The 23356-nt window shown below is 37.4% G+C and overlaps 1 protein-coding gene across 3 annotated transcripts; it reads right to left on the reverse strand.

Moving 5' to 3' along the window:
- Positions 1 to 90: 90 nt before the first annotated feature.
- On the reverse strand, positions 91 to 23334 carry ARHGAP11A (Rho GTPase activating protein 11A). Of its 3 annotated transcripts, XM_005211539.5 has the most exons (12): positions 22465 to 23333; positions 17359 to 17429; positions 15556 to 15652; positions 14796 to 15049; positions 13981 to 14144; positions 13672 to 13818; positions 9856 to 9930; positions 8620 to 8784; positions 6361 to 6490; positions 5793 to 5901; positions 3853 to 3991; positions 91 to 3321 (listed from the first exon to the last, which is right to left on the reverse strand). In XM_005211539.5, the coding sequence occupies exons 1-12, from the start codon at positions 22600 to 22602 to the stop codon at positions 1739 to 1741; spliced, it is 3072 nt and encodes a 1023-aa protein (XP_005211596.1). In that variant the 5' UTR covers positions 22603 to 23333; the 3' UTR covers positions 91 to 1738. The 3 variants fall into 3 exon arrangements, with proteins under 3 accessions (XP_005211596.1, XP_005211597.1, XP_002690828.2); XM_005211540.5 differs by lacking the exon at positions 9856 to 9930 and having other exon boundaries at positions 22465 to 23082; XM_002690782.6 differs by lacking the exon at positions 91 to 3321 and having other exon boundaries at positions 3839 to 3991; positions 22465 to 23334.
- Positions 23335 to 23356: the final 22 nt, after the last annotated feature.

Below are 23356 nucleotides of genomic sequence, written 5' to 3' on the forward strand. Positions count from 1 at the left end.
CCAGTTCCCACATCTCCAAGCTTTGCACCTTCATAATCCTTTACTCTGCACTGCAGCTTTCAGCTAACAAAAAACGGAGTGACATGTGGGTAGTTTTTTTCCTTAATAAACATCTTTTATTATTAATGATTAGTCTCTTAGAAAATCCACTGATCCAGGTGATTTGTACAGTTAATTTCTTGTCTTCTTACTGAATTAGGCTTCCAATTCAACATTTCACCTACTCCCATGGAAATCAAAGGACATTAATACATTTTTAAAATAAAGTTTAAAAAAACTGCTTGCAGCAACAAACATCTCAGAATTTATGAATATTTTCTATATCCATTTACTATTAGAAATACCATCAACAGAAAGGCATACCTGTATTAAAAACCTGTTTTGATGTCAGATAAACATGATGTTTCTATCTGTAGATTTTAGTCTTTATATATAATAAGTAATACTTCCTAATTCTGAGAAAGGGTCAATTCCTAGGTAGTGATTATAGAAATAGGAAATAGCTTTTAAATAAGATGTACCGCTATCAAGGAGGACTTGGTAAAGCAAACCTCTGATGACTTTCAGTTCCTCCCACATACTCACACTGCCTGGTTGTTGCGTGGTGTGCAGTGTGGTTCTGTCCTGCCCTCGCCTTTGAATGAGGCATGCTAACACCTGGCCTGCAAAACTATCTTTAGTGATGGATTCTGCACACCTATTCCTTCTTCTAAAACTTAAATACACTCTACTGTTGATAGTATTCTGTCCTTAAAACTTTGTTATTTCTAATAATTAGATTAGCTTGACAATCTGGATCAAATTCTAAAAGGTACTTTGAATTTCATTAGAGTCTCAGGCAAGTCATTTTCCAGAAAGTTATCTTTAATGTCTATGCTAAATAAATAACATTTACACACATGACAAACTATCACAGGTTCTTTTAAGAATCCAAGGTAAATGTACAGAGGCGCATCAATTACTACAAAGTCTAAAACCAAGCATCTGCATACAAGCAATCACTTTGATTAAAATCTCCCAAGCTTAATTACTCCTTAAAAATTTTTAAATTCTATATCGGACAAAACAGATACAATTGTATTTGTGCAAATTAACTTTAAAAATATAGTATGGCTTAAAAGTCATCTGTTATTTCTGCAGCCTCATACTATATCAGCACACTTGAGTCATCGTCATTCTGCATCGGCCATTATTCTTAGTTCAAGGGAACACACTGTCACATCTATAGGCAATATAAACCTAATTACACCCAAAAGGAACAAAGGATTAAAATGCTATTGAAGAAAATTAATTTCTAGGGATTTTTAAAGACACTGAACATTAATGGAATTTGAGAAATAAGATCTGCAGGGCTTATCTCTCCCTCTATGTGTTAAGATTTCTTGGAGAAACCTCATCTGGCCTAGGAGTAACAAGAAATCAGCACGACTCATTCCATTCTATCACACGTTAAAAAATAAAATTCATCCAATTCTCAAAAATTAACGTCTTATAAACCCAGTCAACAATTTCTTTAAAAAAGTTAAGTGTAACCTCTGCTTTAAGAGATCACAATAAAATTAAAGACAGCTTAAATATTGCCATAATTAAGAAAAATAAGAATTCAAGTTGCTTGTGCAATGAAATTAAATTCATCACATAACAATCATCCTGAGCTACAAACACATCAATTACCTTGCAAGTCATATCACCAATTGATAATTTTATATACGTTAATGATGAGTACAACATTTACCAACTATAAGTCTACAGGTTTACTTGTTGGTAGTAGTTGAAGTTTTCCAATAGGATTTTTGGGAGAACCTTTATACCAGATCCGCTCTTTTTCTGATGGTTTTCTAAGGACCCTGCTGTTTACGCCAGGGGGAAAGACCTTATCATTACTTACAATAGATTTTACTATATCATGGTTTGTTAGATCATCCAAGGGAACCTTAATTTGGCTATTAGATATCACTTCTTGTTTACAAACTCTGGTGGACCCAAGAGAAGCATTCACAGAGTTTGGGTGCCTCTTCATTTGTAAGAAAGATGTAGAAGTTACCTCCATGCTTGATTTTGAAATCATATCAATATTTGACTGCTTGCAAGATGAAGACTTCTGTTCTTTAGGACCTGATCTGGTACATGGATGGGAGGAATCTTTTGTCATACTTTCTACACAAGAGGGAAGAGCACTCTCACAGCTCACTGATTTAACCAGAGGAGAAGCAGTATCACCAAGACTTGCTAATTTACGCCTTGGAGGTTGTCCACCATACTCCAACAAAGAACTGATTCTTCTCACTGACTGACGGACAGGCGTACGCTGAAACTTAAGAGGTGACTTAACTTTTGTCCTATTTGGTTCATTTAAAGACAGATTGTTAAACCACTGTATGTGGTCTGAAACCCTTCCATGTTTTGTCATTTGTAAACATTCAGAAACCGTTTCATCACGTGTCTCCACTGGTGACTGCTGTTTAATGATTCCCCCAGGACTAGGTTTTGACAAGTTTGTGCTACTGCACGTGCTCTGTCCCAAGGAAGAGGTGCTAGCCACAACCTCCCTAGAAGCTGTGTGTTTCAGTAAGTTCTCTTCAATCAAATTTTCATTCTCCTTTAATTTAGTATTGAGGGTATCCCTTGGGGACTCTTGTTTCCTTACATGTTCATCACTGGGCAACTCCTGCTTGCTTAAATAATCTGTTGGTATATTGAAATGAATGTTGTTTTCTAGTTGTATCTTCAACTGAGTTGAGTAACATTTTACAGTGGCTTCTCTATCTGATTTTTGAGGCTGATGTAGTGAGAAGTCTCTTTCTGAAAAGCTATCTTCATTGTTACTGGTATGGTGTCCATTTGATTCTATCACAGTCAAATTAGTTTTCAAGAGATTTTTCTCTGGGCTACCTTTGGTAGAAGATGTTTCATTGAATTTTACTTTCTCCACATTAGTTAATGATGACTGCTTGTGATTTATCAATGCATGAAGATTACTTCCAGATTCAGAAAATGCTTTCTGAATTTTTACCACAGTCTCTGTGGTCAAGTTATTTTCATCACCACTAAGAGAGCTGCCAGTTGTGTTGTTACTGTGCTGACTGTGTACATTAGGAGGGGTGAGCCCGGATGAGCTCACAGGGGACTTTTCAACCATCATATCAGGCTCCAAAGAAGAGTTCTCCACCTCAAGAGTTCCATCTATTGGAGAAGCTTCATTTCCATCTACTTCTTGAAAATCAGAATTACTAGGTCCTATCCAAGATATCCGGTAATTTGTTCCACTTAGTTGCTCTGGAGTTAATAAGTTTTCCTCCGACTTACTGATCTTTTTCGAACCTAAAATAAAGCAGTTCAGTGTTTTTAAACTTATATTTGACTTACTTTTGAAATGTTATTCAAATACATGATAAATGAAACACTAAGCATTTAATTCCAATAAATTAGATTTGTATTAAAAATAATTTTTTATGATATATATGTATGGCTGAGTCCCTTTGCAGCTTACCTGAAACTACCACAACATTGTTAACTGGCTATACTCCAATACAAAATAAAAAGTTTAAAGTGTGGATAAAAAATGACAAGTCAATACAAAAAAAGTAATTTTTTAATGTATAAATATTCAACATTTTTGTATTTACATTGTAAAGATCCAATTGTTCATAGAAACATACACTCCAATTCAAATATTTTCACTATTCAAACATAAATTTTCAATTTCTAGAACAGTAAAGTACTTAACACATTTTATCACTAAAAAAGCAACTAAAGGTTATATGTCAATTATCTCAATAAAATGTAAAGAAAACTAAAAAAAAATTAAGTAGGTTTTTGGGGTAAAACTCTACCAATATCATGTAAACATACCTTTCTGTGTTAATCTTTCATCAGTATCTGGACTAAAAAGCAGACCTGTTTTTACAGAGTCAATCCTATTTTTTAAACTTTGTTGATTTGCAAGTCGTCGACCAACATTTTCAGATCTATTGACACCAGAACACTCATTCTGTACAGAAAAAATTGAAAAAGTTTTGGTTAACAAATAAACCTAGTTAATTCAAAATATTAAGACAGACTATTGTTTTGTAGTTATCAAAATCCTCTATAGCTAATTTTAAAAGGTAGATATATATAATTTAGGAATAATTTTATAGAAAACAATATATTTGCATGCATGCTGATGGAAACTATAAGCATTTGACTGGCTATTAATGGATATATTATGATCTAAAATAAAACAGCCTCATACATTAACTTAAAAATTTTTTGTGTGTGGTGATTCTGTGCCCAGGACTGTTCACAAGAGTGAAAGAAAACAAAAGCAGACCAAAATCTTACCCTCATGGAATTTACATTCTTGATGGGGAGATTCAGACCAGAATAAGATAGACAATAAATTATAATGTACAATATACAATACATAAGATGAAAAGTGCTAGAAGGAAAAGTAAAACAGAGTAAGAAGGATATGGACTGGTGAAGGGTGGGGGTATAATTTTTTTGTGGCCGGGGGGAGGTACAATTTTAAATACATTGATCTGAAGATCATTTGTGAGTAAAGTAAACAGAGTGAGAGTCATGAACATATAAGGGGAATGAACATTCCAAGGAAAGGAAAATGCCACTGTAGCCTCTAATGCTGACGCAAGGTCTGGCACATTCAAGAAATCACAAAGAGGCAAAATGAATGAAGTCAGAGGAGCAGGGGAGGGTGGTGGGAGGAGAGCTCCAAGAGGGAGGCCAGGAATAGACCATGTGGAGCACTGCAAGTCAATGTAAGGACTTTGACTTTATTTCTCTCCTGAGAGTGAAGCAGGGAGCCACTGGAGGGTTCTGAAAAGAGGGGTGACATGACTTAACTCTGCTTTTTAGGGGATAATTTTGGTCCTAGTACTGCAGCAAAATAGAAGCAGGTGGTAGGAACTTATTGTAGTAATCTAAGTTTTAAATGACATAACTCAAAAAGTTAGAAATAAAGTGCTGTGAAAAGTGGTCAGTCTGGATAGACTCTGGAAGCAGAGTTAGACAGGATTCCCTAATGGCTTAGAATGTCTGCATGGTTTGGCCTAAGCGCTTGGAAGAATAAGTTGCCATAACTGAGACGGTGAAGACTGCAGGCAGAAGCGTGGGTTGGGGAGAGAGGAAGGAGTGGAGAAATAACAGCAAAGAAGAAATGCATCTCAGGAGCTCTATTAAGATGTCAGTACCTCCCAACTGGGAGGTCAAATAGGTAAATGTTAAGTAGTCAAGTTGTTTTCAGGAGAGCAATGTGGGCTAGAAATACAAATTTGAAGTTTTCAGTAAATACATGATATTTAGTTAGAGCTGATGATCACCTTGAGTGAGTGCAGTGGGATAAAAAATACAAGGGCAAAGCTTTTTGGGTACTCCAATATAAAGGAATTAGAAAATTAACTGGCAAAGAAGGAAGAAAATAAAAATGTCCCTGAAGCAAGGAAATGTCCTTGAAGCGAGGAAAGAAAATATGCCAAAGAAGAGCAAGTCATTAGCTGGGTTACATGTTGCTGATGGATTGAGTCCACCTGTTTGAGCAGTGCTGAATTCATGAGTAATCTTGTGAGATCTATTTCAGTGAGAGATTGGGATGAAAGCGTCACTGGAATTGATTTCAGGAGGATAGAAAAGGAGGAACTGGAGATAACAATGTAAATGTAAATGCTTGGTATAAAGAAGAGTTGAGAACAGGGCAGTAGATGGAGGAGAGACAGGGTTGGGAGGGTCTTTTAGCATCAAGTCTTCAGCTTTACACTAATATAAATAGCAGGGAAATGGTGAAAGACACTTACTCCATCTTTGCTATTTTTCCCTAGATTAAATTTCAAACGAAGAGATCTTCGAACCTTTTCTTTACGGCTGATTTTAGGAGAGAAGCAGCCTGCTTTTCCTGATTCCACCCTAGAAAGAGTGAAATTAAAAACATCAGTTTACAGCATAAGAACTAGAGGAATTCCTACAAAATAAAGTTTGAAAGCCCAGAGCAAATCACATTGTTAGTAACTGAATAGAGTAATAATTTTTCAGGTTTAAGATACCATACGTGAACACATTGTATATGCATAAAAAATGATCTTTCCTGTTGATCACAAGAGTTCAGTCACTTATAAACCAGAATCATTAGACTAGCTTTTTATATTCAGGAAATTTAAAAATTACCCACATCAACATAAAATAGGATTTTAAACAGGCAAAATGGACTCAAATTAGGAATCTTTCTCTGGAGGATAGGCCCTAGATTAATAAGACTATAGGCAAAGGGGATTTTAAAAAATTATTATTCAAATATGATTTTCAATAGAAAGACAAAATATTTTTTAAGTATATATATCAAATTTTTACCCAACCTGGATAACTTACCTGCAAACCTTTTTGCTTGCAAGCCTTTTACTTCGCCTTAGCACATTTGTACTGATCAAATGGTTTCCACTGATGGCGACAGGAGAGAATGAACTCTGAGATGACCCTTCCGGGCTTGTATCACAGTGAACTATAAAAACAACCACATGTGATGGACCATACATATTTATTTGCTTTTCAAAGTATAAAATATTAACAGCAATTAGATTTAAAGTCTTAACTTCTACCCCTAAACAACAACAAAATCACATAATTTCTGGTTAGACTCTTCAAGGGCCAAATAACCCAAGTTCACCAAAAAAGAAAAAAAAAGTATCAATTTCTTTTTAGTTGCCAATTAAAGGTCAGATTAAACATTATTTTTATATTAGAGTTTTACTTTAAACTCAATACTTGCTTACAAGGGAGAGATGGGCACTGTTGCAGTTTAGAGAAATAAGCTTTTGAGACAGACTTTGAGTTTGTCCACCACTTACTAAATGGCTTTAGGCTCTAAATTTGGATTTTTATGGTGAATATAAGTATTGCTATAATGTATATAAGATGTCTAGCACAGAACCTGGTGAATAAGATTAATTAATGCCATTATCAAAAATGAACTACTGAAAACAATTTAGTGTCTGAGTATGCAGTATGCACCTGCTAGCCAACCTCCTGTCTATCTGACTCTAGAGTGTAATTTGTCCAATATTTTTGACAAAAACTGATGACCCATAACACACATATAACCACATGGTTACTGCCATGTTCCATGCTAACAACTGGAGGTTACAATAGCTCATTTTGATAAAGTTATTTAACACTATATCATGAAACCAACTATAATGAAAAAAAGTAGGGGTAAAGTATAATGAGTTATGAGCAAAGGCTCCATATACATTTGACTTGTATTTGAATATCGCCCAGTATACACTCAGCGAACATGAACCCGCTCAACTTCCCACTGGTACTGATGAAGAATTTACACAGGTCCCTAGAATTTTCCATTACAGTGACTTTTTGGGTGCGTTTGCCTTAAAAAAAAAAAACAAACTTGGAGGCACCATGATATATCAAATGTGACTCAGGTAGCTTTATTCTAGGGTCAGGAGCGTGGAGAGAAGGAGGTTTGTTTCCTGAGGAAGATATTGTATTGCTAATATAAACAAAGGCAAGAAGAACACCGATGCACATCTGCCATTTGGAAATAGTCCTCCAAAGTGGAAAACTCTGAACATTAAAAATATACTAAGTTAAAGTTTGTATCTCCAACCTGTAAACACTGGAAGAACTACAGACATAGCTTCAGAGTTCTTATTATTATACTTTAATGAACCATAGAGAACAAGTTGCTATTCTGTTCATCTTTTAAAATAAAACAGACAAGTAAAATGTAAAGCTTTTGGATAACAGAAACAAAACAGAGGCTTTTGGGAAGACCTCATAATCCAGCTAACAAATTCAAAGTAGAACTCTTAACATTGTCTGAAAACAAAGAAAATCTAAAAGAATCTGAGACCACTCAAATTTTAACTAAATGTGAGACAAATATGAGATGGAAGACTCTGGGCTTAGAGCTTCATTTCATTTTGGGTTGATCATAGTTTAATACGAGCCAACTTGTATTCTACACGTACATGTTAAAGGAGCCAAGCCAATCCAAGATCATGCTAACAAAAACCTGGTATTCAAATTACTGTGATTTTATTTTTCTCTGGAGGCTCTGGTTGGCCACATTAGAAACTTGCAGTTCATTCAGAATAAAATGACCGGGCTGGTAAAGGGATGTGGAAACCATGTCATAAGGAATAGTGTTAAAGCTTTTAAGGCTTTTTATAAAAGCCCCCCCAACTAACCCACAATGATTACATTAATGGTAACACCCCAACTCTGAATTCAGAGACACTCTAATGCTGGTGACCTCAATTCAACAGAAGGCAATAATCAAGTCACAGCCATAGATCCAGAAGCAACTAAAGCAGAATTCAGGCTATTCAGTCAGGTAAAACCTGAGCGCCAGTACTATTCCTATTCACAGTGACCCATAGCTTTCAACAGGCAAGGCGGTAAAACACACACACACACACACACACACACACATTAATTACACTGAACCACACTGTCTATTTTAAAAGTTAGGGGACTTTACAAAATCCAGAGATTTGATAAAATAGAGAATAAAATCTTCCTCCTAAAGGAATTATTATGAAATAGCACTTTGTCCAGAATAAGCACTCCTGTTAATGTTTATAATCCAGTTATACAAATTCTATTTGTTACCTGATATTGGTGTAGAACTGCTACTGAAGAGATTACTTGGCAACAACTCAAAGTTAAAATTGTGCTTGATGGACTTCCTTTTCTTACTTGAGAGACCATGAGAATCTACCGGCAGTTTACGCTTAGCATTTGGTGTAAGAATTGTTGGTGAAACGGATAGCTGGGCTGAAAAAAAAATTTTGTTTTTTCTCCCAGAGTTGATAAAATACAAACACTTCATATAATTTCTTCCTATAAAGCTATTACTTAAAACTAACCAAAAATGGGGGGATGTTTACATTAGTATTATCAAAAATACATTAATAACTAAATTAACACTATGCAATTACTTAAAAAGTGAAGTTGTAAAGAGGCAAGATTCTTAGTAACAGCTGAAACAAAAACTAATCTAAATATTTTTGCTTTTCATAGTAACTATTAACCAATTAATGTCTTCAATCTGGAAAATGAAAACAATCAAATTTTCTATTACCAGGTTAAATAATTTTAGCTACAAGCAAATCAAAATAAAAAACTGGAACAAACACTAATAATTTTCTGGTTCTGAATAAAAATGAGATTGAGTTTTTCAGTCTCACATGTTCAGTAGCATCCCACTTGCAAATGGAAGAACATGACTTAGAAGATCACAGATATAACAACAGACTAAAATACTGTATATGTATGGCTGAGTCCCTTAGCTGTTCACCTGAAACTATCACATTGTTAACTGGTTATACCCTAATACAAAATTAAAAGTTCAAAAGAAAAACAAGAAAATTAAAACAAACAAACACAGACTAAAATAAATTCTTACCTATAATATTAAGTTCAACATATCCAATGTAATTATATATATAAACACATTTATATCCAATGTCATAATATAGTGTTATAGTACAATATCTCCACTAAAAATTACACTTGGAATTGATTAACCAAAATAAATCAGGTAATTATTATCACAATTAATTTCTGTATAATATACATGAAACTGTGAAACTTAGTTGTTCAGTCATGTTTGACTCTTTGTGACCCCATGGACTGTGGCCCACCAGGCTCCTTTGTCCATGGGATTCTCCAGGCGAGAATACTGGAGTTGGGTGCCATTCCTTTTTCCAGGGGGGGTCTATCAGATCCAGGGATAGAACCTGGGTCTCCCGCAATGCAGGCAGATTCTTTACGCTCTGAGCCAACAGGGAAGCCCATAATGTACATATATAAATGTCCAATTAAATAAAAATATATAATACCTACCAATTCTTTCCTGTTGAGGTGTAATAGAAGGTGTCCTGTTAGATTTAAATTTATTTAATGCTCCACTAACAAAATCTGAAATGCAAGGCATATATAATATAATCAACTATAACAACATTTACCTTTCATCAATAACTCATAAATAAATAGGAAAACATTAAATACAGAATGAACCGTAAAACAACTAACTACAATGTATAAAATGAATACAATGTATAAAAGAGTACAGAAGAGGGTATCATTACCTTTTGAGGAAGGGAAGAAATGGCACCAAGAGAGAAAGCTTGGAAAGGGAAATAAAACCTTGTAGGTGTTGATTAGGTAGAAGGTAGAATTCAGGCTAGGTGACTAGCATATGCAAAGACATGTAAGACAAAACAGAATGTATGCATACTAGAAGCCAGGAGTTTGATACAGCTAGAGCATCTAGTGAACAGTGGATATGGTTAAGAGAGAAGTCTTGTGTGTTAGGAAAACAAGGCTGTATATAATTTTGAAGAATCTGAAGTTCTTCAAAGGGAAAAAGGAACAAAACCATCATTTCTGCGCTTTGGCAGCAGTATAATAGATTAGTTGGGGGTAGAGTGTATGTCAGAGAAGGCAATGGCAACCCACTCCAGTACTCTTGCCTGGAGAATCCCATGGATGGAGGAGCCTGGTGGGCTGCAGTCCATGGGGTCACTAAGAGTCAGACACGACTGAGCGACTTCACTTTCACTTTTCACTTTCATGCATTGGAGAAGGAAATGGCAACCCACTCCACTGTTCTTGCCTGGAGAATCCCAGGGACAGAGGAGCCTGGTGGACTGCAGTCTGTGGGGTCACACAGAGTTGGACACGACTGACGTGACTTAGCAGCAGCAGCAGCAGGGTGTGTATGTGTGTGGGTGTGTGGGTGTGTGTGTGTAAGCCTCCTTGGAGATAGGCAAACTAGCTAAAGGTTCTTCTAAGTATGTTATTCAGTCATTCAACAAATATATATTTCGTACCTATTATGTGTCAGACACAATGAAGATACAACAGTAGCCAAAATATGAAACAGTGACCTTTATGAAACTTTCTATTGGAGGAAGCAAACATTAAATATAACAAGCAAATAAATACCTATCGAAAAATGGGTAAATAGCATGAAGTACAAATATTAACAACAGATTTAAATCGTGGAGTGAGAGAAGGTATCTTTGAGGAGGTGGTATTTAAGGTAAGACCTGAAGGAAGAATGGGAATTAGCCAGGCAAGAGATGAGGCTCTGAACTGAGGTAGGTCCTGTGGAAACAAGCAGTTATAAAGGTATTTACAAGATCAGAGTGATAAGACTTGGTAGACAGTAGGATATGGGAATGAGAAAAGAGCAGAATTCTAATTTTGATGACTAAGGACAAGCCAGGACAACAAGCCAGGACAGATTGGAATGACATGACATACTCAAAATATTTAAAGATAAAAACTGTCAGCTATATTATTCAGATTAGAAGGAGAAATAGAAGCTGAGGGAGTTCATCAGTGCTAGACTTGCCTTACAAAAATGTTGAAAGGAACTCTTCTACCAGAAAAAAAAGGCAAAAGTAAACAAAGCCTTGAATAAGAGGATAAACAGTATCAGAAAATTGCAACTCTGTATCAGAATAAGTTGTCAAACAATTCTATATTAAAGGTTAAAGGGAAAAAAAGCAGTAAAACTGTAGCTACTTCAATTTGGTAGTGAACACACAACATAAAAACATAATGTGAGACAACAAAAACACAAAAGAGGAAGAGGAAAAGGATGAAACTCATATAAGCAAGTGAAGGTAATAAGACGCTGTTGGCAGAAAAAGGACTATTTCATCTACAAGACAATTTATACCAACTTCACAGTAACCACAAAATATAAATCTAGAGCAGACACAAACCATGAAAGAGAAAACAGAAAAACACCACAGAACAAAATGGAAGACAGAAACACAAAGAAAAAGAAACAATGGACAAAGAGAACAACCAGAAAACAGTTATAGTTTAGGCAGTACTAAGTTTTCATCTGTTAATAATCATCCTAAATGTGAAAGTGAAAGTGTTAGTCACTCAGTCAAGTCTGACTTTGCTACCACGTGGACTGTAGCCCGCCAGGCCCCTCTGCCCATGGAATTCTCCAGGACAGAATACTGGAGTGGGTTGCCATTCGCTTCTCCAGGGGATCTTCCTGACCCAGGGATCAAACCCAGGTCTCCTGCATTGCAGCCAGATTCTTTACCATCTGAGTCACCAGGCAAGTCCAAGACTACTGGAGTGGGTGGCTATTCCCTTCTCCAGGGGATTTTCCCAACCCAGGGATCGAACCCAGGTCTTCTGCCTTGCAGGCAGATTCTTTACTGTCTGAGCCACAATGTACATGGACTGAATTCACTGATCGAAAGATACAGAGTGGCTGGATGGATTAAAAAACAAAACCCAACTATACACTGCCTCCAGGAGACTTACCTCAGCTCTAAAGATAGATAAGCTCAAAGTGAAGGGATAAAAGGTGATACTACAAGCAAATGGCAGCCAAAACAAAGTGGATAAATGTAGGTATATGTACATGCTCAGTTGCTATGCTGTGTCCAACTCTTTGCGACCCCATGGGCTGTAACCCACTGTGCTCTTCTGTTCATGGGATTTCCCAGACTAGAATACTGGAGTGGGTTGCCATTTCCTTCTCTGGGGAATCTTCCCAATCCAGGGTTCAAACCCACGTCTCCTACATTAGCAGGCAGATTATTTACCACTGAGCCAGCAGGGAAGCCAGAAAGAGTCCAGAAATAAACCCATACATATATGGAAAATTAACTTACGACAAAGGAATATAAAATGCAGAGAGAATAGTCTTTTTAATAAATGGTGTTGGGAAAACTGGACAGTCACATGCAAAAGAGGGAAATTAAACCACTGTATTACATTACAGACAAAAATCATCAAAATGGATTAAAGGCCTGAATGTAAGACCTGAAACCATAAAACCCCTAGAAGAAAACATAGGCAGTAGCCTATGTGACATCAGTTTTATGAAAGGACAACCTACTAAATGGGAGAAGATATCTGCAAATCACATATCTGATAAGTGGTTAATATCCAAAATATATAAAGAACTGATATAATTCAACAACAACAACCAAATAAAACAAACAACCCAGTCAAAAAATAGGCAGAGGAACTGAATAGACATTTTTCTAAAGACACACACATGGCCAACAGGCACATGAAAAGATGTCCAAAATTATTGACAATTAGGGAAATGCAAATCAAAACCATGAGACACTACAACTGTTAAAACGGTTACTATCAAAAAGGCAAGAAATAACAAGTGTTGGAGAGGATGTGGAGAAAAGGGAATGTAAATTGGTGCAGCCACTATGGAAAACATTATGGAACTCCTCAAAAAATTAACAATAGTAGTATTCATAATATATGTACATACTACATCTTTATTATTCATCCATTGATGGATACTTAGGTTATTTCCTTATCTTGGCTATTGAAAACAATTCTGTGATGAACATAAGGGTGCATATGTCTTCTCAAATTAGTGTTTTCATATTCTTTGGATAAATACCTTGATATGGGATGGACCATAAGTATTTTGTTACAGAACAAAGAAGGTACAAGGAAAATCTACAAGGAAGGCACAAGGAAAACCTCTAAAGAAGGCAAGAAGAAACAGAAAGTGGGAATACCATATAAGCCAAAAGATTAAAAAAAGCAATGGGACAGTTAATAACTTATGTTTTTTTATGTTGAAACACATTTCAGGCAAAAGCAAACTGCCATACCTCCACATATGGGGCTGCTATGACCACTTACCTCCTACACTTTGTCTTCGTTTTCTCTTATAGTCACCAGGAGTTTCATAATCGCCTTCTTCAAAGCCTTCTAGTGATGGAGTAGCACAGAGACCATCAATACCCAACATAGCTGGTATCTTTTCTAGGATAAAATCTGGAACATGCCCTAAATGAAAATGTTCACAATCAAGATTTTTCCTCTACCCCCCCCCCCCCAAATGTTTAAATAGTACATAACTACTTCCCAACAGTTGTCTTGGTAGCTCACTTAGAAAAAGCTGGGATCTCCCTCATTTAAACAAATCCCATTACTTAAGAATGCAACTACCGATATCTGATGCATAATCAATAAAAGTTTGTACTACTGCAGCCTGTAGTCGTAGCTTTTTTTCTGTGTTAGCAGACATCTTTTCATGTCCTTCACTTGTCTGAAGAAGATTTGGTGCAAATATTACAGCAAGATTGCTGCTATCCATCTTATTCTCACTGGACCTTAAATGAAAAAAAGTTTTATAAGATGGAGTCAAAGATAAAAATACAGAATTAAAATAACACTGAGCACATTCTGAAGACCTCTCACTTTACCAGTTAAACACAAACCAAGATACAGTTACCCCTCACCTACCCATCTACATGACTGACTTGAAATAAGACAGAATCAGAAATACACAGCCTCTGTGTGCTTAAATATATGTCACGAAAACACTGCTACCCCTAGAGTCCACACTTTTTCCCCCCACACAAATTGAACACATTTCTTTGATTTTCACACACAGAAAATTCAAAGTACTGAAGGCAGTAAGTATGTCTAGAACAAACAGGCTCAATGACAGCCAGCAGAAGGGACAAATTGAAAAGCAAACCACAAATATTTTAAAAACACAGTAATCATTAGAAGCCATTTAATGGCCTCAGAATCCTGTAACACTAATAAGCCATTAAGGCATTCACAATGGCAACCCCAAGACAGCAAGGAAATATTACATATTTTTCATTATACAGGATATACTTCTTATAGTAAGGAAAAATATAATATTTTTAAGAAAAATTTCTATTCCAAATGAAATTTATTATCATAAGGGTATATCTAGCTAGCTGAGAAATTAAACTGTCATTTCCCAAAAACTTTTTTTTACTACTTACCTAAGAGAAACTTTCCTGAGAAAGTTAAAGAAGTATCTTAATATATCAATTGTGTGGTCAGCCATTAGACAGGAGAGCAACAATGTAGCTTTATTCTTCTCCTCTGTTTTTAATTGTTGAGCTTTGAAAAGTGCTTCATGCAAATCAGCTGGGAGAATGGGCTCTGGCAATTCCCTAAAAAACTGCTTAAGAAGTCCTGCGGTATCACAAGGAGGTGCAGAAGACAGGCATCTTTCACCATGATCGAGTTTATTCTAAAATAAATATAATCATTTTGAGTACTCTGGGGTTTGAGGGTTTAACACAAATAAAGTATCCTTCCTTATACTCTAAAGAGCTTTCTTGAATGAATTTCTCTTAACTCTTTAGTATATATCAGTATTTTTTAGAAGGCTAAAAACAAAATTTTAAACAAACTTTCATTTCCTATCATACAGAGGGACAAGGACCATGAGTTTGAAAGTACTCTGTAAATTTTTAAAGCATTATATAAATAGCTTGATTGTGAAAATCATTTCACAACATATATGTACATCAAAACACCAGGTTGTATGCCTTAAATATATTTGTGAATTAGACCTCAATTTTTTAAAAAAGCATTATATAAATGATACACACTTTGGAAAAAGGTTCTTCTGTCATGAAAAAAAGCTGTTTGCAAACTCAGTTTCTGTCAATAATTCATGTAATAATTCTAAATATTTCAATCCTAAAAACCAAATCAAAGAGTGGTACAAACAGAGTTCAAGCATATGCTTACCTTTAGTGCTTTTAGACGAATAACAGATCCTGATTTCCTAAAAAGCCCTTCTGTATGAACATGCTCTTCTAAAGACGTGCAAGCATCAACAAGGAAACTGAAAGACAGAACTCTTTTCAGGTGGCAAGATGCACAAATCCTCTGCAATCAAACTCATCCCCATTACTCCATCAAAGTCACTAATGGCCTCTGCCTTGCCAAATCCAGAGTCAAGTCACTGTCTTTATCTTGCTTGATACTTGACCACTCCTGATGATCTTTTAAATACTCTTTTTCACTACACTTATTTGCTGCTGTCTGCCCGACTGCTCTTTCTCAAACTTCTTTTCTGGTTCTTCTTTTTCTGCCAGACTTCTCCATCCTAAGATCACCCAGGGCTCCAAGGCCTCCTTCTTTTCTTTACCTACTCTCTTTCCACAGGTGATCTTGCACAACACACATAGCTTAAAAAACCTAGCATCTGCACATTTGCCCCAAAATAAGTGAAGGTTTTTTCCCTCATCAATATTACCTCTCAGAAAGTCGGATAAATTGATCCCAGTCTTTACAACCCTTCTCATGTTTTTAGAGGTGTGTGCTTAATTTCTTTATACTGAATAATTTTTAACAATCAATATTGGCTTTATATGCTTAGTTAACAGCTGGTAACACAAATCTGAATGGATGTCAGCTGCAAGAAAATGAAGGCATTCTACTGATGTAGAGTGGCAGAAGATTGCAGAATTACTGACAGAAAAGTTTTCTTTTTAAAGCAGGCAAACAAATTACAACAAAGATTTAGTCATTATTACTAGGGACATGGGGCTTCTCAGGTGGCACTAGTGGTAAGGATCCCGCCTGCCAATGCAGGAAACATAAGACAGGTGGGTTTGATCCATGGGTTGGGAAGATGCCTAGAGGAGGGCATGGCCACCCACTCCAGTATTCCTGTTGGTATAATCCCATGGGCAGAGGAGCCTGGCGAGCTACAGTCCATGGGATCACAAAGAGTTAGACACGTCTGAAGCGACTTAGCATGCACATACACACATTAGGGTTATGACTGCAATTCTAAATGTTGAATATCATCATAAAAAGGCCTTTCATAGGCCACCTAAAAGGCAAAATACTAAGTGGTTACCTCATGAAGACTGTGAATCTACAGTGTGAGTGAGGGAAAACTGTCCTAAGGCAAAAAGGAGTTCAAAAGCTTTTAGAGAATACATCAACTAAAAACTTAGGTTATTGGACAATAGTAACCAGAATGAACCCTATTTTGGATAGAGGAGAAATGAATTAGTAAGAGCTAAGGTATTTTGTTTATATTACACACTTTTAAACTATTTTCTTAAGATGTAAACTTCCCTAGTAATTTCTGATGCAGTTAGTCCAAAAGGTTATTTACAAATAATGATATAAAAAAGTTCATGGGTTACATAATTTATATTCACAAATACCCCAAAAGCTTAAATATTCTTTTATCCAACATTTCTAAAACAAAAAATAATAAAAATTATAACTGAATTGGTAGTTTAGTATATCACTGAGTATAATCAGAACAGCAGTGAAAAGACTGATAGAGAACCAAAAATTCTTGTTTCTAACATTTATTCATTACTGAACCTTAAAATTCAATCCTGAAAATGAATACAAATTAAAAAGTTAAAATATGCAAAATTAAAAATAAACAACTTTTAATCTGAGTAAATGTTGAGAAATAAAAATCATTTGCTAGTTCCAACTAATTGTGTGCATCAATTATTTATTTTCATACATTCAAATAGTAGTTTGAAATATTTACTCTTCATTTCAAACTTTGCTCACCTTGGAATATGTCCATATTCTGGTACAATGGACTGGGGCAATGCATTTAGTGGTACTCCAAATATTTTACCCTAGAATGACAAATTCAGTTACTCTAACACAAATATTAGGCTCAATATAAGCTGTCTTAAATATTAGGTAAATTAAAAATTGAAAAAAATAAAACAAGATAGCAAAAATAAACTATTAGTCAAGACATAGAAAACAGTTACATCAAGTGCATTTGTTAAAAAGTAACTACTGTATACTAAGATGCTAGGTGCTGGGAGTGCAAAAACAGTCACTTTGCCCTTAAGCAAGGACGCACATTCCCTGTTTCCAATCCCATAATGGAAAATCTTTTAATCCATTTAGTGTTTGGTCAGGAAATTCTTATACAGAATTTGGCCCCAAATACTAACATTTCTGGAAAATACTACAAGCTCCTTCAGTAACTACATATAAATACTGACCTTAAACTTTCTATTGGTCACCTTATAAATATTTACTAACTTGAACAGAAGGTCAAATTGACTGATCTGACCCAGGGATTGAACCCACATATCTCTGGCATTTCCTGCATTGGCAGGCAGAGTCTTTACTCTGTGCCATCTGGGAACACTTTCCACATTACTGGAGAGTACTAAGCAAACTGCTCGGAATATCGAAGGAAAGGATTTTGTAAACAATTTAAATTTTATTTCACACTTTGAAAACCATTTTTAAGAAGTCACAATAGAATGTATTACGTTCAAATGTTAATACATTTGAAGATCCCAAGAGTATATCCATATGTTGATTGAGTGTGCACACCTCTGAATAAAGAATCTATCACTATCTTTGGGTGTATATTCAAACTTCAAAAATGAGTCACTGTTTAAGAAGGCTGTAGCAATACCTTAGACTTGAATTTAGTTTTAATTCAAGCCTGTACATGTCTGCTTATATAAAATTAGATTAAGTGGGCATACCTAATCACATATATGTTAATTTATTTTAGATACATCTGCTCTCCCTGAATGCTCTTGAAGCACTTAACATTTTAAAAGCATGTTATTAACATTTAACTATTATTTACAATAATAAATCATTCAGGGAATTTCCTGGCAGTCCAGTGGTTAGGACTCACTGTTTTGAGTCAGGGTTCCATCCCTGGTGGAGGAAACTAAGGTCCTGCAAGCTGCATGACATGCAAAATCATTTACATTCTTAATGATCTGACAAAATCTTACTAGTCCTTTCTCAAGCATCTGGTTCAATTTAGTAGATGAATATAGAAAAGAGCAACAGAGTTCCAGAAAAACATCTACTTCTGCTTCATTGACTATACTAAAGTCTTTGACTGTGTGGATCACAACAAAATGGAAAATTCTTAAAGAGCTGGGAGTACCAGACCACCTTACCTGTCTCCTGAGAAACCTGTATCGGGTCAAGAAGCAATAGTTAGAACCACACATGGAAAAACTAACTGGTTCAAAATTGGGAAACGAGTATGACAAAGCAATATGTTGTCATCTGCTTATTTAACTTCTTTGCAGAGTACATCATGCGAAATCCCGGGCTGGATGAATCACAAGCCGGAATCAAGATTGCTGGGAGAAATATCAACAGCCTCAGCTATGCCGATGATACTACTCTAATGCTGAAGCTGAAGCTCCAATATTTTTAGACACCTGATATGAAGAGCCGACTCAATGGAAAAGACCCTGATGCTGGGAAAGACTGAGGACAGGAGGAGAAGAGGGTGACAGAGAATGAGATGGTGGAACAGCATTATGGATTCAATGGACATGAGTTTGAGCAAATTCCAGGAGACAGTCAAGGACAGGGAGGACTGGAGTGCTGCAGTCCATGGAATCAAAAAGAGTTGGGCATGACTTAGCGATGGAACAACAACAAAAGGGACAGAGCAGAAAAGAGGAACAGAGAACTGAACCCTGGGGAAGATCCACACTTAAGGAATAGAAGAAAAAGGGAGCCGATGAAGGAGATGGAAGAGGGGTGGGCAACTGAACAGTAACAACCACTCTGATGGCACAAAGTGAAGAAGAACCAAAGAGCCTCTTGATGGGTGTGAAAAGAGGAGAGTGAAGAAGCTGGCTTGAAACTCAACTTTTAAAAAACGAAGATCATGGCATCTGGTCCCATCACTTCATTGCAAATAGGAAGGGGAAAAGGGGAAGCAGTGACATTTTATTTTCTTGGGCTCCAAAATCACTGCAGATGGTGACTGCAGCCATGAAATTCAGACGCTTGCTCCTTGGAAGGAAAGCTATGACAAACCCAGACAACGTATTAAAAAGCAGCAACATCACTTTGCCAGCAAAGGTCCGTCTAGTCAAGCTATGGTTTTTCTAGTATTCATGTACAGATGTGAGAGATGATCCATAAAGAAGGCTGAGTGCCGAATAATTGATGCTTTCAAAATGGTGCTACAGAGGACTCCTGAGAGTCCCTTGGACTGCAAGGAGATCAAACCAGTCAATCATAAAGGAAAGCAACCCTGAATATTCATTGGAAGGACTGATGCTGAAGCTAAAGCTCCAGTACTTTGGCCACCTGATTTGGAAGAGCTGACTCATTGGAAAAAGTCCGGGTCGGGGACTAATTTCCCACATGCTACAAGGTGCAGCCAAAAAAAATTTAAAGGAAAAAAAAATTATGTTAGTATAGGCAACCCCTTATTTGGGTAAATCAGAATTTTCTTGATACTACACAATCAAACAAAATGCAAAAATAAATCATATGCCGAAGCTGAAGTTTACAAACATCATACATACCTAGAATTCAGAGTTGGTGTTTTTTTGTTCATTACACTCAATAATTGACTTCACAAATAAGTGCTATAATTTAATCTCATAAAATAAAACTAATAACACGATTTTAAAATTTTATTAGAACACCACTTACAATACCATCTTTAAAAAGATGCCTAGCACTTTTTGTAAAGAGCTCAAAACTCTCATTAGATAATAAACACCAAAGAACTAAAGAAATCTAGCATTTAAATAATTACCTAACATGTTAGAGCTCATAACACAATGATCTTCTGTATTTCTCTACTTTATTAGGGTTTCTAGCATGACTACTAATTAGAATGTAGATCTCTGATTATCATAACAACTGGCTGAATAAATAAGTGGCATGTGACAGGCACTGTGTGCTAGTCTTATCTACAAATCTTATTTTTTAACTCCCCCAAACAACTCAAGGAGAGATACCATTCCAATTTTATAGAGTAGGAAACTGAGGCTTAGGACAAGCAGCCCAAGATCACACCCCAAATAGGAGGAGAGCAGGAATCAAACACAAATCAAAGTCTGCTGCTGCTGCTAAGTCGCTTCAGTCGTGTCCGGCTCTGTGTGACCCCATAGACGGCAGCCCACCAGGCTCCCCCGTCCCTGGGATTCTCCAGGCAAGAACACTGGAGTGGGTTGCCATTTCCTTCTCCAATGCTTGAAAGTGAAATGTGAAAGTGAAGTCGCTCAGTCGTGTCTGACTCCTAGCGACCCCATGGACTGCAGCCCACCAGGCTCCTCCATCCATGGGATTTTCCAGGCAAGAGTACTGGAGTGGGGTGCCATTGCCTAATCAAAGTCTATCTGACTCTAAAAGCAAAGTGTCAGTTTTCCTTAGAAGTAAAAAAAAGAAATATGCACACAAATTCTTTCACACACTTACAAACTTACTATATTTGTGATCTTAAAATAAAGTACCATATAATTAGGTGTATATATATATATATATATATTAGATATCAGAAAGTGAAGAGGAACTAAAAAGCCTCTTGATGAAAGTGAAAGTGGAGAGTGAAAAAGTTGGCTTAAAGCTCAACATTCAGAAAACGAAGATCATGGCATCCGGTCCCATCACTTCATGGGAAATAGATGCGGAAGCAGTGGAAACTGCTTTATTTTTCTGGGCTCCAAAATCACTGCAGATGGTGACTGCAGCCATGAAATTAAAAGACGCTTACTCCTTGGAAGGAAAGTTATGACCAACTTAGATAGCATATTGAAAAGCAGAGACATTACTTTGCCAACAAAGGTTCGTCTAGTCAAGGCTATGGTTTTTCCTGTGGTCATGTATGGATGTGAGAGTTGGACTGTGAAGAAGGCTGAGCACCGAAGAATTGATGCTTTTGAACTGTGGTGTTGGAGAAGACTTGGACTGCAAGGAGATCCAACCAGTCCATTCTGAAGGAGATCAGCCCTGGGATTTCTTTGGAAGGAATGATGCTAAAGCTGAAACTCCAGTCCTTTGGCCACCTCATGTGAAGAGTCGACTCATTGGAAAAGACTCTGATGCTGGAAGGGATTGGGGGCAAGAGGAGAAGGGGACGACAGAGGATGAGATGGCTGGATGGCATCACTGACTCGATGGACGTGAGTCTCAGTGAACTCTGGGGGTTGGTGATGGACAGGGAGGCCTGGCATGCTGCGATTCATGGGGTTGCAAAGAGTCGAACACGACTGAGTGACTGGTCTGATCTGATCTGATTTATATTTAGATATAAATCTAAAACAAAATCCTTATATGCAACTTATTTTTCACAATGAAATTCTTCAGGATTCTGTACAAATATTAAAATCTCATTCAAAATCCCCTTACCTCAACCACCCAAAAATCAACTGCTTCTGAACCATTCTACTGTGGTTTCTCAATTTACTCATTTAAAGCCTATTCCTAATGCTATCACATCTCCTCATTTACTGATTCATTTAGAAAATGGACTGGTATCCCTTGCCCCTCTCCAAATGTTACTCAACAGTGGGGAAAGTGTTTGTCTCCCTTCCCACGTGCAACTTGTTCAAAATACAGTAAGTTGGCAATCTCTGGCGGCATTTTTAATTGTCAAAATTGGGACACACTATTGGCCTCTCGTGTGTAGAAGCCAATGCTGCTAAAGATCCTATGATGTACACGACAGCTGACCCTTAGGCCCCTCAAAGGATTATCTAGTTCAAAATGTCAATGTTGCTGCGGTTGACACAGTTAAACATATTCTCTTTTGGATCCATACAGAATGAACATTTTAGCATGACCTAGTAATAAGCGATGTTACAGAATGCGCACCCCGCCTCCCCGGCCCCTTTTAAAATCTAAACCTCTTTCCCCAGAACTTACCACTATTTCCGTGGTTGCTGTTTCCTGTCTCCTGCGATCGCACTGAGCACGGCCACCCTTGACCTTAATTCCATAGGCAGCCCGAAGCTGCTGTACAACCGCCAAACGCACCAGCCTCTGATCCCACATCCCGGACATGTCGCTCACTCTCCGAGGTGCGATCTGAGTCCTGGCCCTCTTTCGCCACCAAGTCTTCCAGTTTCCAAACACTCTCAGTTTTGCGTTCAGCTCCGCTGCCTTCCGGCCCCGTCTGACACTCTTCTGGCCCCGGACCCCAGCCACTTCCACGGCTTTTTCCTCGATCCTCTATACACTTTCACCGACCCTTCTCTTAGCTCTGTGCCACCCCTCACCTTTCCTTCACTTTCACTGGCCTTTCTTGTCACTTAATTCTTTCAGCTACTTACACAGATTTCCCTTCTTTCTCTCAGATCCTTTCAGTTCCTTGCAGCACGCCTGTTACCAGCTTCTCACTACTTCCAGCCACTCTCTTCCAAACCTCCCTTTGTCCTCGGCTCTCTCCGAATAGTAAAGACTACCCTTCTTCTCGCCCTCCTGACCCCAGCAGGCTCAGCTGAGCGTCTATACCTGCGACCCCACGCCCCCCACCCTAGCCCAGCCACCGGACCAGCCGGCTGCTCAGAGGCCTCTCCCAGTCCCGGTCCCCGCCCGGGCTGGTGGCCGCCGTCACCCCGTCTCACAGGCTGCTCCTTCCCTCCCCCATCAGCCTGCCGGCTGCCCCGGCCAACACATCCCGGTGTGCTTACTGAAGTCAAGAGACCCTCTTCATTCCTCCGTCCGCACCGCCTCTGCAGACACCGGAGGCGCCGCGGCCGGCCCACCCTCGGTTTCAACCCAAGCTCAAATGGCAGCGCCAAACAGCGCTCCACAC

The sequence above is a fragment of the Bos taurus genome, chromosome 10 (assembly GCF_002263795.3).
Source record: "Bos taurus isolate L1 Dominette 01449 registration number 42190680 breed Hereford chromosome 10, ARS-UCD2.0, whole genome shotgun sequence".
NCBI classification, from domain to species: domain Eukaryota; kingdom Metazoa; phylum Chordata; class Mammalia; order Artiodactyla; family Bovidae; genus Bos; species Bos taurus.